Source organism: Coturnix japonica, chromosome 23 (genome assembly GCF_054131305.1).
Source record: "Coturnix japonica strain WE chromosome 23, WE-NBRP24, whole genome shotgun sequence".
Lineage (NCBI taxonomy): Eukaryota > Metazoa > Chordata > Aves > Galliformes > Phasianidae > Coturnix > Coturnix japonica.
In genome coordinates this window covers 7,216,305-7,233,390 of record NC_140685.1, presented here as the reverse complement: position 1 = coordinate 7,233,390, position 17,086 = coordinate 7,216,305, and the positions used below count along the sequence as shown (strand labels likewise).

General features: G+C 42.0%; 2 protein-coding genes across 6 annotated transcripts in view; both read left to right on the top strand.

The window, feature by feature from the left end:
* Positions 1–2,122, top strand: part of ARSG (arylsulfatase G) — a 44,543-nt gene extending 42,421 nt beyond the window's left edge. For 2 of the 4 annotated variants that reach the window (XM_085522977.1, XM_085522980.1), the window contains one exon: positions 1,913–2,122. In XM_085522977.1, the coding sequence (XP_085379103.1) occupies positions 1,913–2,018 (106 nt within the window). In that variant the 3' untranslated portion in view covers positions 2,019–2,122. The remainder of the gene's footprint in view (positions 1–1,912) is intronic. The other 2 variants (XM_085522974.1, XM_085522979.1) reach the window with 2 other exon arrangements.
* Positions 2,123–3,291: 1,169 nt separating this feature from the next.
* On the top strand, positions 3,292–16,444 carry PRKAR1A (protein kinase cAMP-dependent type I regulatory subunit alpha). 2 transcript variants are annotated; one of them, XM_015880006.2, is made up of 12 exons: positions 3,292–3,379; positions 4,046–4,109; positions 5,203–5,381; positions 9,146–9,319; positions 9,937–10,028; positions 10,367–10,428; positions 10,935–10,981; positions 11,629–11,787; positions 11,898–11,958; positions 12,244–12,365; positions 12,946–13,027; positions 14,005–16,444. In XM_015880006.2, the coding sequence occupies exons 3-12, from the start codon at positions 5,205–5,207 to the stop codon at positions 14,175–14,177; spliced, it is 1,149 nt and encodes a 382-aa protein (XP_015735492.1). In that variant the 5' UTR covers positions 3,292–3,379; positions 4,046–4,109; positions 5,203–5,204; the 3' UTR covers positions 14,178–16,444. The 2 variants fall into 2 exon arrangements, with proteins under 2 accessions (XP_015735492.1, XP_085379108.1); XM_085522982.1 differs by lacking the exon at positions 4,046–4,109.
* The last annotated feature ends 642 nt before the right edge of the window (positions 16,445–17,086 follow it).

Here is a 17,086-nt window from a genome sequence, read left to right as displayed (position 1 = left end):
TCACATCACTGGGGCACACAGCACATGCCAAGCGAGACTTTGCTGACATTTCAAAGCCCAGTTGTTTTTAAAGTGGGTTCTGTCCATCTGGGAAACTTTTATCTTGTGGGGAAGGAGCAGCGTGTAGGGCAGAGGGGGGAGGCACAAACTTACATCAGCAGTTGCTCGGCTCTGTAGCTGGTTTGTTAGATGTCAGTCCAGGCATTGTTCAGATGTCAGTCCAGACCAAGAATAGTGGATGTGACTGACAGCACAATGTGTTTGCTTTGCCACCTGCTTTCAGAGAAAAGCCCTTCAGTAAGAGGCTGTTTTGGTGTGTATTTAGATTGCAACAGAACAGTGTTGCAGACGATGCTCCTAGAGGGAGCTGCCCCAGACAGCTTATACATCAGAAGCAAAGGATCTGAGGCTTCGTCTTAACAGAACTATTTGCATTCTGCTGCAAAACAAACAGGGGGTTACTGTTTGACGTGCATTCCCGGAAAAGAAGTCAACTGCAGCCACACACTATTATATATCTTATTGCTCTTTGATTCAGTGTGCGTCAGAGAGACCGTCCGAGATGGGAATCACAATTGCCAGCTGCTTGGGCAGTTCATGAACTACTGAAGGTGCCCAGATGTTGTAGAAAGTTAACAATACAACTGAAAGGATTGCGTACAAACTGTTGCAGCTCTTTCCCATCTCCTTCCTGCTCCCTGGAGGACTGACCCTCGCAAGCTCTTTTTTTTTTGCATCGTTTCAGTCTGGTTTTTTATCTCCCAGTTCTCATGAGGCAGCACAGCGCTCTGAGCTGACTCTGTTTCCCACTTCTTTTATCCCAATCTTTGCTCACAGCTGAGGGTCCCTGAAGTCCTTCAGTCACCCAGGCAAGGAGATTCCAGTAAATGCTGTCAGGATGTGCCTTAATGAGTTAATCTAGGAATTCCTGCCCCATTGTTAAGGTGCAGTTTAATTCCCCTTCTAGATGCAACTCCATAGTTCAGGGAAGTGAAGCTCAAGTTGAAAACGGTTGAGTGATTGGTAGGACACAATTATGTTAGAATTTAATCGAGGTTTCACAGCTTTTTCAGTGTAATTGAGCTCATCCTTCAACAGGCTCTATGTGACACACCTCAGCTAATCAATCATGCCATCCCAGCTCTATTGTCTCCCTCGTGCTACTGAGCTGCTCAGCATTTACTCAGGAGGTAAGACGTTCCCAGCATTGCCTCTTGGGTGCTGGAAGCCTTCCAGCTGGAACCATGCTGAGTGTGCCATGGGCTGTGCTGTAGCAGGCACGTCTTGCAGATGGAAACAGATTCCCTGACTGGCCTATCTTTAAGATCTGGGCACTTCAGGGCATTTTTTTTCCCCCTTGGCTCTTGCTTACTGTGTTTTGAGACTTACCAGTCATTTTCTTCTTCAAAGTAACATATGGAAATGATTTGAGAACTGCTGCTCAGAGCAAACTTGTTTTGCAATGGGGACCACTTCACACAGCTGTCTGCCCGGTTGATGTGTGGCAGGACCAAAGAAGGGTTCCATGCACCATCTTCCAGGGTCCTGGAGGTTTTTATCCCACAGCACAGGATATGACAGGGCTAGAGCAGGAAGCTCAGGTGGTAGCTGTCCTATGGCATGGATTTTGATCACAGTAATTCCTTGTTCTGTTCTTTTATGACCTGAATTATTTCTCTTTCGTGTGGCAAAGATACAGATGTTGATACCAGATTTACTTACTCATCCAGAAGCTCAGACTGCATGGCAAACACAGCACATTGGGACCAAGTGCTGCACTTTGGGCTGTGCTTCTTTGGATCCAGCTTGTATATTAAGGATGACACATTTACAACACTTACGTGATTTAACACGTAGATCTGGGAGATGGGGTGCCCTTATTTCTCACTGTGGCTTATCTTCTCTTCCTCAGCCTCACTGCCCCACTGTCAGACCGACAAATGTATTGGTCTTTTATGAGACCAGGAATATGTATCCTACATGACTTAATGCAAAATGGAGGTAAACAACATGGTTAGGAATGATGATGTGCCACTCTCGCTCCGTCAGTGAAGGAACTGCGGTGGCCTTGCAGAGGGCTGCTGGTTTTAATCATGATAATTGTGCTGCTGACACCCTTGTTATGAAGACGAAGCAGAAGTGGGTGACTGCATGAACCAAAGAGCAAAGGAGCGGTCATACAGCTCCAGGTTCTCCAAGGTACTGGGTAACCAGCTCCTCTAAATTCACAAGGCCTTCAATATCTTTGTATGTTTCAGGCCATGGATTCCCTCACATCCACAATGTCTGTCCTCCAACTCTTGCCTTGGAAGAGCATGGAAAGTGATAGTAACTACTGTTTGAAGCCACATGTAGGTTTGACATAACTACTGACTCCTGTGAATGCCAACCAAGGATGAATGTAGCCTAAGTTTCCCCCATGGTTTGCTGGCTCCATCACTCCCTTAGCAGTCTGGGCAGCTCTTCTCTGCTCTTCAGCAGCCACAGCCTCACACAATTGTCTCATGAGAAACTCTTAATGCATGAAAGTGTGAACTGAAAGCTGTGGGAACAAGCGCTGATGGTAATGCAAGTTATTTACTCCAGAATACTCATTATTTAATTAGACACTTAACACCAGGGTTTCACTGCAATCCAGACCAGACTCAACGGCAAAGCCTTTTGTTTGTCATTCCTTTCTTTTTAACACATGAATACATACAAATCTATGCTTATGAGAGCATGATTTCACTTAGCAGTGTAGTTCTGTGCTCTCACAGCGAAGGATTTGCACACAATTAATGAGAGAAACCTCATGTTAGCACTACAAGGCTCCTTTTAAAGCCTGTTTTGCTCCCTTTATTACACCGTTGCATTGCCATATGAACTCCTGCTCAGCAGAGGGTTGCATCAAGATGAAGCCATACAACAAACTTGTTTTCCTGATGCTGTAGAACAGGTTTTACATACATACACACACACAGAGCTTTGTTCCAGCTGGGACAAGGCACCAAGGCTTGTCCCAACAGCGCTCCATAAGCATTATCGGGCCCTCACCATTCACATTGGGATACATTCAGTATTTAACAGCTTGCATGGGGTACCCAGACCCAACCCCAGGCCGCCCCATATTAACACAGACCTCCCCCCCATTAGCAGCGCGTCTTAAAGGCGCAGCATCACTCAGCCAACACCGCATCACCGAGAGTACTAAAGAGCGCTGCGGTCCCTTTAAGGTTACCTCGACGACGGCTCCGGGTGAGAGCGAGGCTCATTGACGTCACGCCGCTCTCTGATTGGTCCAACCCGTCCATTTCCGGTGGGAGCTGCCGCCGTTGCTGTCGCTGAGGCCGAGGCGGGGCAGTGGGCGCTGAGGGCCCGAGGGAGGCGGCCGCTCCAGGTGAGCGCTGGGTGCGGCCTGTGAGGAACAACAACCGGGAATGGCCGCTGTGTGGTGGGGCTGAACGGGAAGCTCGAGGCCTTTAGGGTGGGCCTGGCTGCGGGGGAGCAGCGCCGGGGCCGGTACCGGAGCCTGACTGGGCCCCAAGGCTTGTAGGCCCTAAGGCTGTAGGCCTTAAGGTTGTAGGCCTCGAGTTGAGAGGCTGCGTTGTGGCCTTGCGGGTTCAGGCAATAGAAACGAAAGCTGCGGGGTGGGGCCTGGGGATGGGGTGGCTATCGGGCTCTATGAGCACCTAAAGGCCGTCCCCTCCCCCCCATTCCCATTGCGGTCCTTGTTTCCCTGGGGTTCATTATTAGCGCTGACCTTCACCACGCTGTTATCAAAGCAAAAGGAGCATTAGGAGAAGGGAAACGCTCCTTTAGACGTTTCGAGTCTGTACTTAATGTCTATGCGGCGTGTAATGTGTCTGCCCGGGGTTGGCTGTAACGTTTGCAGCTCTGTGTTAGCTCTGTGCCTCCTGTAATGCCTGGCAGGACGATTCCATTGGGTACAGTGTTATATCACGTGTTATCTGCTGCCTGTAAAGCACGATGTGGCAGCTCAGTGACATGACATTTCAATATTGCTTCATCTGAATCCTTTTCTTTCTCTCTTCTCTTTCTAAAGCTGATCCTGAGATCAACACTTCTCACTGAACAGTCCTAAGCTGTTGCCGCTGTCTCTGTGCCAGGTAACTTTCTTTATATGTCATCAAAAATGCCCTGAGAAATCATTTCCTCTTTCTTTAACTGTCTTATGGGAAAAAAAAGACTCAAAATTGATTTTATAAACATATGCATAAATGAATAAATGTATTAACATAATTTTATAACGTGAAGTATAAAAAAGAATAGACTTAATGGTATTTTTTCAGAGTCTTGTGGTTTGCTCTGTGATTTCAAAATCTCTTTAAAGCCTGACAGTGTGATGGGTCTGTTTAAGGGTCCCCTCCTGATAATCCACAGCTGAAGAAATATTTTTGGGGATGGAGGTGTATTCACGGAGGTAGTTATGAAGTGTGGAATGATTTAAACTAAGGAGCTTCTATAAGAGAAATGCTTCTAATTCCCCAGTTGTCATTGATGGGCATTTGTTGAGCTGGCTTTGATTTGACCTTAGCACATCTCACTTCTGGATACTTGCAGTGTTTGTGTCTCAGATTCCTGGTTTCCACCCACCAATCTCCTGTTCATCACCACCTGACCCCTGGTTTTAAGTGTGATAACACTAATCTTCACAGTAGCTGATAAGGTGCTATGTCTTGGGTTTGTGAGGAGAGCAGTACTGATAGCACACCAGTGTTACAGCCATTACTGAGCAGTGCTTACACTAAGCAAAGGCTGTTTCAGCTTCTTGCACTGCCAAGCCACTAAGGGGCTGGGATGGGACAGAACCAGAACAGCTGCCCCACCTGGTTGAAATGGTTCTGTACCACGTGTTGTCGTACTCAGCAATAAAAACTGGGGGACTCGGCTGGGGGGGGGCAACTGCTGCTTGGGGACAGACTGGGCATCGTACAGCAGGCTGTGAGCAATTGCAGTGTGCATCATTTGTTTTATTTTTTCTTTTTTTTTTTGTTTGCTCTGTTCCTCCCCTCCTCATAGTTTCTTCTTTCACACTTTAGCTTTGTTACTGATCTTAGATATGAAGATGACTTTATCCAGTGATGTCAGTCAGATGATAATGCAGCATGATTTTTCCTTTAGGCGATATAACGTGTCTGACTATATTGGGCTGCACCATCTTTTCTGCTAGTTCTTTAACTTTCTCTTTCTCATTTTCAGCAATGGCAACTTCCAGCAGCAGCAGCAGTGAGGAGGAACGTAGTCTTCGGGAATGTGAACTTTATGTCCAAAAACACAACATCCAACAGCTTCTGAAGGATTGCATTGTGCAGCTGTGCACCGTGAGACCTGAGCGACCCATGGGATTCCTCAGAGAATACTTTGAAAGATTGGAGAAGGTAAAAATTCCTTTCTGGGAGAGAAGGAGAGTGGAACAGCCAAAATTTGCACTGTTTAACTTGATTTAATGGCTGAGCTTCCAGTTTGGCCCATGTTTGTATTGGCTGTTTGGAACTGGGCCTGATGCTTTTGGAGGATGAATGGTATTTTCTGTAGTTTTTGCTAGTGGCTTGTGGTATGAGAGCACCTCTTGCTTTGTTGTGACAGAAGTAAACTGACAAGGACACTTACCCACCTGGGATTCACGTGTGATCCTAGTCTAGTGTTTGCTCATAGAAACTGATAGATAGGACACGTGATCCTGTCTGTGGTCAGTTGGTAAATGTGCTGTGTGACCCTGGTAGCTGCTGGTGATGCACATTTGGTTTCTTCTATTGAGGCAAATTGATTGTAAAGATTCAGGTATAGAACAGCAGCAGGCCAGTGTGGTAGTTAGCCCGGCCTAGCTGAAATCAAATGGAAGCACTTATTTTCCTGATTTCTAAGAGAACAAGCCTGTTTCTTCATTCTGTTGGGAACTGAGTGTTACTGTTTTGCTTTTTGTTCTTCTCATTTGTCCTGAAGGTCTCTTCAGTGTTCTTGTTGGAAACCTTGTGATCTTTGGAATGAAAAGTGTTTTCATTTCAGTGCTCATATTTGAATCAATTTAACGCTGATTTGAACAGTTAATTGAATATAACTATAGCTTAAGCTGATAGAGAATAATCTGCAATGAAAACATGAGTTTTTAAGGGCGAATGCAGAAGAAAGATTAGCTGTAACCACTGTACTCAGCACAGGTCGTTAGTAATTACTGTAGCTGTGACCTTGTACAGCAGTCATTTGCAGGTGCTGCTTTAGCTTCCCATCTTACATGGAAACTGTATCTTTGTCTTTTTTCAGGCTCCTAATAATCCTTCATCCCCACCTTTTACTGTACCAGCTTTCCCACCTTGTATTCTTGGGTTTCTAATAGTGATACATTGTAAGGTTTGGTGTATCAATGCTTGTGCTAATGTTGCTTTAAAAACTATCAAAGAAAACTGTTCTTTGAAGTTAGGAGGTAGAACTTGGAATAAGCGAAGAGTAAGCAAAGCCACGAAGGGACATAAAACAGAAGCAGGGTTATATGTGCCAACTCGTGTGGCTGTAGCTGCTGGTGGAACTGTAGCCTTCTTATATTATTGAATATAAACATTGCCATGTCTTTCTTCAAGGTAATTTCATAGTTCAGCCATATGGGTTGGTCTTAGTTTGAGCAGTGCGTTGAACCTTCAGAGCTATCAAGTAACAGAGCCGCGCTGCTGCTATTAACCAGCTCTAACCTGGTACTTAGCTCCAGTGCAGCAGAAATGTTTGAAACCGTGTGTTTTCCAAGAGTAACATCTGTTTTATCCTTATGAAAGCAGAGCAACTTTCCCATCTACTTTTAAAATGTTACACTGAATGAAACTGAGGTTGAGGCGGAGTATTTTTTTTAAGCTTTGGTTGAGACTGACTTCTGAAGGAACATCATTTAAAAATGAAGTGTGGGTTCTATTTTCTCTCCTGACAAGTCATCTCTTCCACAGTGCACACAGAGCTGATTCACTGTCATGTTACTCACATACATTGGAGATGTTTAAACTTACCGTTGAATTATTGCTCAGAAACACTCAAATTACTGCCTCTGAAGTAGTTACAATAGGAATTCACGTGTTCTTTTCAGCTATGCAAGCTTTCACTTGAATTTTATCACTATACTCAGATAAAATAACATTTATACAATCAATTTGCGGTGCACTACGGCTTCTGTTGATTTTGCTGTGCAAACAGGGCTGATAACACAAGTGCACACTGACAGCTGATTGCTACCTGGTGCTGAGCTTGGCTGCGTTCTGTAGTTGAAGCTGTGAAAACCTAATGCAGAGATTGGTATTGCAGCCTGCCAGGTGGGTCTTCTGCACGTGTATGGGGCTTTGTGCAAAACAGAAGTTAGAAAGCTGGGGATAATGGTCTAAGTACTATGCCTATTTCCCATCATCTGGCCTGCCTCCATAAATGTGTACTTAAATATCTTTCAAGTGACTTGTTTTGGGGGGAAAAAGGGTGGTAGAGAGCTGATATAAATTAAATACAAGTTAACCAGAAGAAATCGACTATTTCTGGTGTCATGTGGGTGCCCAATCCCTGCAGGCATTCAAGGCCAGGCTGGATGCCTCATAAGAATCCGTGTTGTGGTTATAGGTGCTTTTCTTCAATATTTGCTTTAATTTTAAGAGCTTCTAAAATTGAACAAATATGTTTCCTCACTCTGGTTAGATTCTAAGGTACCTGAAAGGGGCAGCTATGATTTTTGGTCAAGGCCTATCTGGTGATGTAATATACACATATAACAGGCTTGTTTTTAATGTAACAGTGTTAAGTCTCAGTGCAGGCAGAAGTCACCAGTTCTGTTTTCTCTCCAAGTGCAGCTGCTGGTGGGTTTATCCCAGAGCAACACTGTGATGTGCAGCTCCCTCCCTCAGTGCTGTTGAAGTGCTTCCGTCTGTGGCATTTGCAGGGTCTGTGTATCCTGTGTGATACTAGAAAAGTCACAGCAGCTGATGTTTGCTTTCTAAATAAGTGCCAAGGCTTTAAATATTCCTTGCCCCAGCAGTTGGAAATGTGGCACTATTTTGTTAATGAACACAAAGCAGGAAGCGCGGTGTGATTTGACGGATCAGTGCTCTTTGGTTATCTGAGAAGTATCAAATGTAAACTCACTGTAATGGTTAGCTGAGGTCCCTTTCCTCAAAGCGGTGGAGTTACACGTAACCTCTGTGTACCTCTGGAGTGGATTGTGGCAGCCAAGCCACAGGAGGGACAGCTTTATCAAGGACACTGGGACAAGCCCAGCTTTTACGTGCCTGGAGCCCTCAGAGGAGACAGATGACTCCTTGTTCTGTTAAAACATGTCCCCAAACCCTCTTTCCTTATGGCAGGGAGAAAAGCATTTGAGTCATAATAGCTCAAATGACTCAACTGTGAGGTTGGCTTTTTTTAAAATACAGATCTTAGTTAAGTAAGGTGAATTTTCTGGTATGTGAAAGGATCAAATCTCTGTGCATTGATGTAGTTAGGATTCACTTTATTCTAACTGTGCTGGCTTTTCCCAGTATTAGTCCAACACAGCCCAGGAAGCAGCTGTGGGAAATAAGGAACATGTCTAGCATTGTACACAGCTGACAGATCTGTGGCTTGAGAGAAGGTACTGTTTGGCCCTTAGCATCTTTTCTGTAAGCAGAGTTTATGTCTCTTCTAAAATAACCCATGGTTACCAAGCATCGAGTTGGTCCGTGGCTTCACCTTGTTTCTAAAGCTTCTCATGTAACAGGGATTTCAAAGGAGTTGTTTTTCTGTCCTTCAAAGGAATAAAAGGCTTAACACCCTGCAGCTCAGGGGAGGAACTGCTGTATGCACTCTTGGGAAAATGGCTTTCTCCTTTGCAGGTTTTTTTTTTTCATTGCTTATTGAATATGCTAGTGGAAAGTAGAGTCAAATTGTGCTTCTCAAATTAATTAACTGTTAGTGTAATTTGTTAAAATCAACACCATTGTGGCGTGAATGTTAGGAAAGGCGTGTTTTCTGTCTACTTCAGTAAGGCAGTTGATCGTGCGAGCTGTAATCTCCTGCTTGCCTTAATGTGAGAGTAATAGGACACAGGAAGCTCCCTTGTACTGGCAGGCTAAATTGGAATATGATATGTAACTGCTTTTTCCTTTACTGGATTATGTGACACAAATATCTCTTCTTTCCGGTTTAGGAGGAAACAAAACAGTTGTTAAATCAACAGAAGTCTGGTTCACGTTCAGACTCACGGGAAGATGAAATCTCTCCTCCTCCTCCTATGAACCCTGTGGTCAAGGGTCGAAGAAGACGTGGGGCCATCAGTGCAGAAGTCTATACAGAGGAGGATGCTGCATCTTATGTTAGAAAGGTGCTCTAAGTTTTGTCCTTTAATGTTGCCAAGAGTTGTACATAGAATCAGAGTTTACTTGAGGCTATTTAATATCCAGTATATTAAGTAACACTAAGCCTGTAGCCTGTTAGGTAGTGTGATAACAGTGAAATTCAGACCTGCATATATAGCTCTTTGGGTTGCCCTGCAGACAAACCATTTTTACAGTTTTGATCTTTTCCTGTTGATGTAGTGTGTATATAAACACATATTTATATATGTGTTTTTAATACATGCACACAGAGTACTTCTAACAGATGCAGCAGTATTAAGTTTAACCCAAAGGTGGAGCAGATTTGCTGCTATTCATTGAGAAATTAGTTGAACATATACTTGCAATTGTGAAAAGACACTACGGACTTAACATGGAATTGTGGTTTTTACAGTTGCATAAAATCAATGTTTTATTTACCTTCTGAATAAACTGGCTGTAGAAGTTGACTATATTTGTGTCTTAGAACTACAGTGCTTAAAAGAACCTGAAAAGACTCGAGTTCTGTAGCAGTTTGAGTCATTTGTTAGTCCTGGATAGTTCAGAAGATTCTCTTTAGAAATTGAGTCTTTTTCTGATTTTTCTGATTTTTCTTTTATCCTAGGTTATTCCAAAAGATTATAAAACTATGGCTGCGTTGGCAAAAGCTATTGAGAAGAATGTGCTGTTTGCCCATCTTGATGATAATGAGAGAAGGTAGGAATAAATCTTTGTCGAAGTCTTAAAAGTATAGTATAATGCTAAGTTAAAAGTTACAAGTTGCATTTAACTTTCCATTTGTGTAGTAAAATACAAAGTTGCACAGCCTGTTTACAAACAGTCAGTGTAACTGTAAAGAGATTACAGGAAAAGTTGGTTGGTTGAGGTTGGAGGTGTATGAATGCATGCACAGTATCACAGAATAGCTGGGATTGGAAGGGACCTTTAAAGATCATCTGGTTCCAACCCTTCAGCTGTGGGCAGGGACACCTTCCACTAGATGAGGTGGCTGTGTGTGTGTTGTAGTTGTCTAATTTTGGTATCCTTTTTTTCAGTGACATCTTTGATGCAATGTTTCCCGTCACTTACATTGCAGGCGAGACTGTCATACAGCAAGGCAAGTGACATTACTTACATTGATAAATGTGTGGGATGGTGAGCAGGCCCTGACCTAATGCTCTTGTTACTGTGCTTCTTTGGAAGTTAAAACCCTGCCTGGGTGTGACAAACCTTTCTTGTCTCATTAACTGAAGCACAGCTCATGCTCTGAAGTAAGGAGAGAAGCAATTGTGGGAATAATAGTGTTTCCTCACACGTTATTTGTTGGAAAGATTGTGATTTAATGACTCTGCAAAATACTTCAGGACAACTTTTGGATCCAGTATGCCTTTCCATCGTTCTTGGAAGTGTGGCTGATGTACTGAATGCCAGTAGATGTCATCTTTCAAATGACTAAAAAGTGTGAAATAAAATGATATTCCCCCTCCCAGCTGTGCAGAATGTCTCTGTCAACCTCATTATATTCTGCACATCAAAGCTGGCATAGATGTTGGTTTTGTACAATTATGTTTGCCTCACTGTATCTTTTGTGTGTATTTAATTATTTTTTTTTCCTATTTTTAGGGGATGAAGGTGATAATTTCTACGTTGTTGATCAAGGAGAAATGGATGTAAGCATTATTGGTAGCTTATTAATGATGCATTCAGTCCCTAGCAGAAGAGCTGCATGGTGTTCTCAGGCCTCACTTACACATCCTTTATTAGCTTTTCTCTTAAGAAGTTGGAACTTGTAGAAGCTAATTTTGCTTTGGAGCTATTTTGCTCTTTGATACTTCAGTCTGACTGCACAGGCTGTGAATTGTGTTTAACTTTAAAATGAATTATTCAGATGTTAATTAAGTACTAATACTTGACAAGTTTGGAGTCTGGGTAAAGTGTTTAAGAATGACAGACCTTCTTATTTTCTAATCCAAATAATCCATAGCTTCTTATGGAATTTTTTGACAGCTTCTTGGAAGTCCATTCAAGTCCTTTGTGTTTCGTAGAGGCTTATTAAGATTTTTTTCCTATCCAAAGGTCTGTGGGGTCTGCATTTCTAGTCTCTGTGCACATGATGTGATCAGCAGACCCACTGTCAATGGAAATAAAACTTGTGATGGAGTTTGGGCTTGGGTGTGAAGCGTAAATGAAATCCTGAAATGATCACTTTGACTATGTAGATGAAAGAATTTCCCTATCTTATAAAGGAAATGCGGGGTAGTGGGAGCGTCGCATATCTTTGACCAGCCTTACAAACACTGTGGGCTTTGGCTTTCAGGTTTATGTGAACAATGAGTGGGCAACCAGTGTTGGTGAAGGTGGAAGCTTTGGAGAGCTTGCCCTTATATATGGAACTCCCCGTGCAGCAACTGTCAAAGCGAAGACAAACGTGAAGTTGTGGGGCATTGACAGAGATAGCTACAGAAGGATTTTGATGGCAAGTATTTGTCTAACTGGTGTGTGGTTTCAGTGACGCAAGTAGCTGTCTGCTAACCTGCAGTTATTTGTTGTTGTTTCATTGTGTGCTTTTTATTTCTTTTTCCATAGGGAAGTACTTTGAGAAAGAGAAAGATGTATGAGGAATTCCTCAGTAAGGTGTCTATATTGGGTAAGTACAAAGATGTTGTTCCAAAGGGGAATAAATTGCCGTATTACAATTAAGCTGTTACTCAGCACTATTATGATTACACGTCAGGCTATTGTGGTAATGTGTTAAATGGACTGCAACGTCTGTGTTGCTTTTCTGCATCATTCAAAAATAATTGTAATTAAAGTCTTGATATGCAGTGCCCAACTGCAGCTGTAAATATGTTGTTCTGCCTATAAGGATAGAGGAAAGAGTGTGGTTTGTACCTCAAAAAGACAACCTATTAATGAACTCTTAACTTCATAGAATCTCTGGACAAGTGGGAGCGCCTTACTGTAGCTGATGCATTAGAACCGGTACAGTTTGAGGATGGGCAAAAGATTGTGGTCCAGGGAGAGCCAGGGGATGAGTTCTTCATTATCTTGGAGGTAAGTAGGACTAAAATCAAAGCCTCATAAGTTTGTCTATGTTTTCAGTGTTGTTTATTCTGCCCTTAAATAGATGCTGAGAGAAAAATGAAATGTTGGAATGTACTTTTAGAGAATTCCTCATGAGATATAATCTTGCTGGACACGTAGCAGCTTATATTTAGTTTTGCTATTTTTATAAATGGTAATTCCAGGAAAAAATAATGTTTCTGACTTAAACCAGTTCATTCTGTTCAGGAGAGTAAAGACACACATTACTAAATAGTAATATATAGATACACATAGTAATATCCTGCTATAGTGGTATTGTTATCTCTTTTTGCAAACTGTACTGTAATATTGGTGTAAGAAAAATGGGAAGAGATTGATGCTGTGGAAAGTAAACAGCCAGGATGTTTTAAACTTAAAGAAGAAGTAAGGCCAGTTGTTCTTATAGAGCAGTCTGGTGAACTATGCATGAACTGAAAAGCGATTTTTAAAGACTGACATAAGTTATTTCTGCAAAGCAACTGATTCTGGAATTTGGTAATTTAAGTGATAGCAGAAATTCTAATTGTTTAATTGCTGTGGTTAATTAAAGGGCACAGCTGCAGTGTTACAGCGTCGATCAGAAAATGAAGAATTTGTTGAAGTGGGTAGACTGGCACCTTCTGATTATTTTGGTAAGTTCTGTAGTGACAACAGTGGTGCCATATACTACTGTCAGCGTCTAACCTGTGGTGATGAAGTTGCTTTGGCTTGAAAAAGCCTATGTGTGCTAGCAGGAAAAAGAAATCTAAGTTCCTAGTGCACACTGATTTATTTGGTCACAGGTAAGGATTGGACATGTTTGCTCACAGGGCATTCTTGGATTATAATATAACAGCGTATAACAGGATATTCCTGACTGCCTCATTTTAGGTTCAGAAGAACAGTGCCTTGAAGCTCTCAAACAAAGCTTCTTCAAAAGAGAATTAATCTTTTTCCACCCCCTCAAAGCTTTTGAGAACCAACTATTTAATATTTAAACACTTCCTTCTTTCAGAAAACAAAAAGTCTCATCTTTTTTTCCCTTCAGGTTTAAGATAATGTCCTTTCATTACTTTTTTTTTTTTTGAGCTGTCCTCTTGCAGAAGTTGTCTAGTTATCTGTTCAGTGTTTCAGCTTTGTGGATGATGTAATCAACAAATACTCTGTTTCAAGGCCTGAAGGGGGGCTGTGCTCAGGAGCGCCCTGGTAGTGTTCAGTCTGACCAGAGGTTTGCTTAGCTCAGTAACTGGTGCTAGGCTGTTTGTTCTACCTATGTCAAACATTGGTCTCTTCCAGTCTTACCCTTGATATGTATATCCTTGGATTTCATACTACTACGCTGCATGTTATCATTGTTGTGTTCAGGTGCTGCAGAGCTGTCCCTTAGGCTTTATGTCTCCCTTTAGAACCTACTCTCTTAAAAGAAAGATTAGCATATAGGGGTATTTTCCTTTTCTATGCTGGCTTCACAATTGCTTGTAATGTAGCTGTGTAAACACTCACTCTGATCAATATTAAGACCTGAGTTAACTTTGGTTCAATTCCTGCAGCAGTTTGGAATACAGCAGGGGAATGTATGACTCTTTGCACCTTGATTTGTAATGCTGTTCCCATTCTCCTGTTGCTCTAGGTGAAATAGCTCTGTTGATGAACCGTCCCCGTGCTGCCACAGTTGTTGCTCGTGGCCTGTTGAAATGTGTAAAGCTTGATCGACCCCGATTTGAACGTGTCCTGGGTCCGTGCTCAGATATTCTCAAGCGAAACATCCAGCAGTACAACAGTTTTGTATCGCTGTCTGTCTGAAGCCTTCCTCCTTCTCAGCAACATGCTTCACGAACGCAGACTGCTTTATTACCCTTGTGCAGAGCCATATGGCCACTGGCATTTGCAGCTTCCTGTCTGTTTAAAAAACAAAACAAAAAAAGCTTTTCATAGTACTATTTTTAATTTAGAGCATATTAGTTCAGTGCTCTCTGTCCCATTAAATACATAGAAAAAGTTCTATGGAGATGTTTGCTGTTACAGCTTCTCTCTGTGCAGCTGTGTCCAACTCGGGCAAATACAGCAAACGCAGCCTTGCTTTACTGAAGGAGAGATCTCCAGGCACTGTGCCAATTGCCATAGAGTAAGGAGGTGTAACAGGGTGTAGCGGGAATTTCAAGGTATTTCTCAAATCATTGGACAGATTTTAAGGCTGTAGTCCTAACCTGCTGTATTTCTTTCCAAATGAGGATTGCCCATTGTAACTGAGCTTCTTGGGGCTTGGGGTTTTCTTTATTGTTTTCTGGGTACTGTAATCCTGGGTTCAATTGTGAGGCATTGGCTGCAAAGAAAGCCACAGTTGGAATTTAACAGTATAATTGTTCCTGTGTTTGCTGGTTTAAGGTTGCTTATGTTCTTGTCAAGTGTAAATCAAAGCTTTCAAGGTTAATAGTTCTGGTGAACTACTGCAGTTGTTACTTAATTTGCTGATTTGCCGCAACTGATTCTTTCCTTGTTCTTTAGTCAGTGATAGATTTGCCCTGAACTTGCTGTTCAAAGTGGCAAGAACCAAATGTTACATTCAATGCCTAACTATGGGCTCAAGTACACGGACATAGGGATGGTGCAGCCGCCCAGCTGTTAGTCATGCACAGGTACTCCACTGGTGCAGAAATTGGAAGCAAACCTTTTATTTCCTTTGCTTGCTTTGTATTCCTCAGTTGACTTATTCTTTTTTAATGGCCATCAGTTCGTGTCCTTTTGTTAACAGGGCAATTTAACTGAGTATTGATGGCAGCATTAGTTGCAGGGTGCTGGCCTATACAGATGCCATTATGCTTAGTGGAGACAGCGAGGCAAAAAAACATGCCTTGCTTTAACTTTTTAACTTTCCTGCAACACTCACTTGTTTTAAGTATGCTTGTTTTTAAATCAATTCATAATTACAAAGAAGGATAATTAGGAATCTAGATGAAATACAGAAGGCTTATGCTCTTTCCATACTTACCCAATTGACACAAAGCATTTCATACTCCCTTTTTTCCCTCTCGAGTTCAATATGTTGCGGAGTCTTAAACGTATTTCAGTATTTTCCAGCTTTGTGTTGCATCGTTCTGTGTGCACCAATACTTCCCAGAGGTTTATACTGAATTCCACGGTTCAATAATGGTAGGCAGTTTTTAAGGTTTCCTTTAAACTGTAATTTATATCCAGTAGTGTAGGTTTGTATTTGGGAGTGACAGCAAGCGGTTTTGCGTTTATGGGGCAACTGCTTCTCAAGATGGAGCCCTCGTTTAATTTCCTTTCTGAGATGATACGGATTCAAATCCAACAGGCTTTTTCTCCCAGGCGTGTTGAGAAGAGCCTGTTAATTGATGCAAAGTAATTCTGAGGGTATCGGGCTTTTACAACCTGAAATCCCAGTGGTGGGGATTTAAATGCCTGTGGTTTGAGTTCTGTCTTCACCAGAAATTGAGAAGACTGCTACTGCCGGAGTCCTTAAGGAGTAAGCAAATGCTACTTTTATTTTTTAATTATTATTATTATTATTTTTTGTAAAGCTGTTTTCTTCAGTTCTGACTATCCGGGTTTTTCCTCCATTACGTGTTCATGTTACTTTAAAGCACCAAAAACTGTGTAAACTAGTCTAGAGCTCCACACAAAAGTGCACATTTTTTTATATAAGGCTTTCTAATCAAGTTTCACTACTGCATCTTTTTAGCTTGCTGTTTACTCCCTTTTGTAGTTTTACCTACAAGATTTTAAGATAAACCAGCTAAGTCTGAGTTAAATATTAATCACAGTTATAGCTTTACCTTTGTGTGCAATTGAAATATGTTTGAAACCACAATTGGCATAGTTTTGCCTTAGCTAACATTTGGGGCTTTAGAAGTAATTTTTGCTAGTCCACCTATAGCGAATTTATAAAGTCTATTGCCCTAGAAAGCTATAGTCAACCAGAGGACCATTTTTGTATTGTTACCTGACTATCTAAGTCTGATTTACTGTATGTGCTAATATATTATATTCCTTTTGTTATAGATTGTCCTAATGGCAGGTAAAGCAATAAAATGATTTAAATTCTTAAATGCAATCAGTCTCTTTTTTTTCCCCCCCCACCCCTATGTCTTGTTTTCCTTCTCCTTCAGAGGATGAATTGCTTATAAGCTGATGGTAACAAGAAGCTTAATGGCTGTGAACTGTGGAGGTTTGAGTTTCAATCCTCCCTCACAGCACAGCTTGAGCCTTCCCCTCTGGGACTGTATAATGTGCACAAAAAGTCACCAGTAGAGGGAGATGCGACTTTGGGAATAGAACATCCCATACTGAAGCAATGCTGAGAGTGAGTTAAATCCTTTCGTTTTAATCTATGGTCTGCTCACAGGAGTACATGGGGAAAAAAAGGTCTGTAAGCCTGCTGCTGATGATGAGAATTCTGTTTGATTGAGGCTATCTAAACTGTGCTTAGGTGAAAGCTGGAAGTGGAAGGACGTGGCTGAATCAGGACAGACTGAGGGAGCCTGCTGGGCTGGGTTGTTTGTTCGCTCTTTAGTTTTGTGCATTAGATCTTGTCTTCTCCTGACCTTTGTGGCTTCAGAATATTGGGCTCTCTGTGTTAAGCAGAAAAATTCCCAACTTCCTCAAACACAAATAGAACAACACCTGTGGGGACATATAAAATTACACCTACAATCAGTAGCTTTACAGAGTGAAGATGGGCAGCTGGTTGT

What these genes read in the sequence shown, in the direction of transcription:
- PRKAR1A (XM_085522982.1), top strand. Translation starts at nt 5,205, where the DNA reads ATGGCAACTTCCAGCAGCAGCAGCAGTGAGGAGGAACGTAGTCTTCGG. An exon ending in ACTTTGAAAGATTGGAGAAG is followed by an intron (nt 5,382 to 9,145) that starts GTAAAAATTCCT and finishes TTTCCGGTTTAG; the next exon opens with GAGGAAACAAAACAGTTGTT. An exon ending in CTTGATGATAATGAGAGAAG is followed by an intron (nt 10,029 to 10,366) that starts GTAGGAATAAAT and finishes CCTTTTTTTCAG; the next exon opens with TGACATCTTTGATGCAATGT.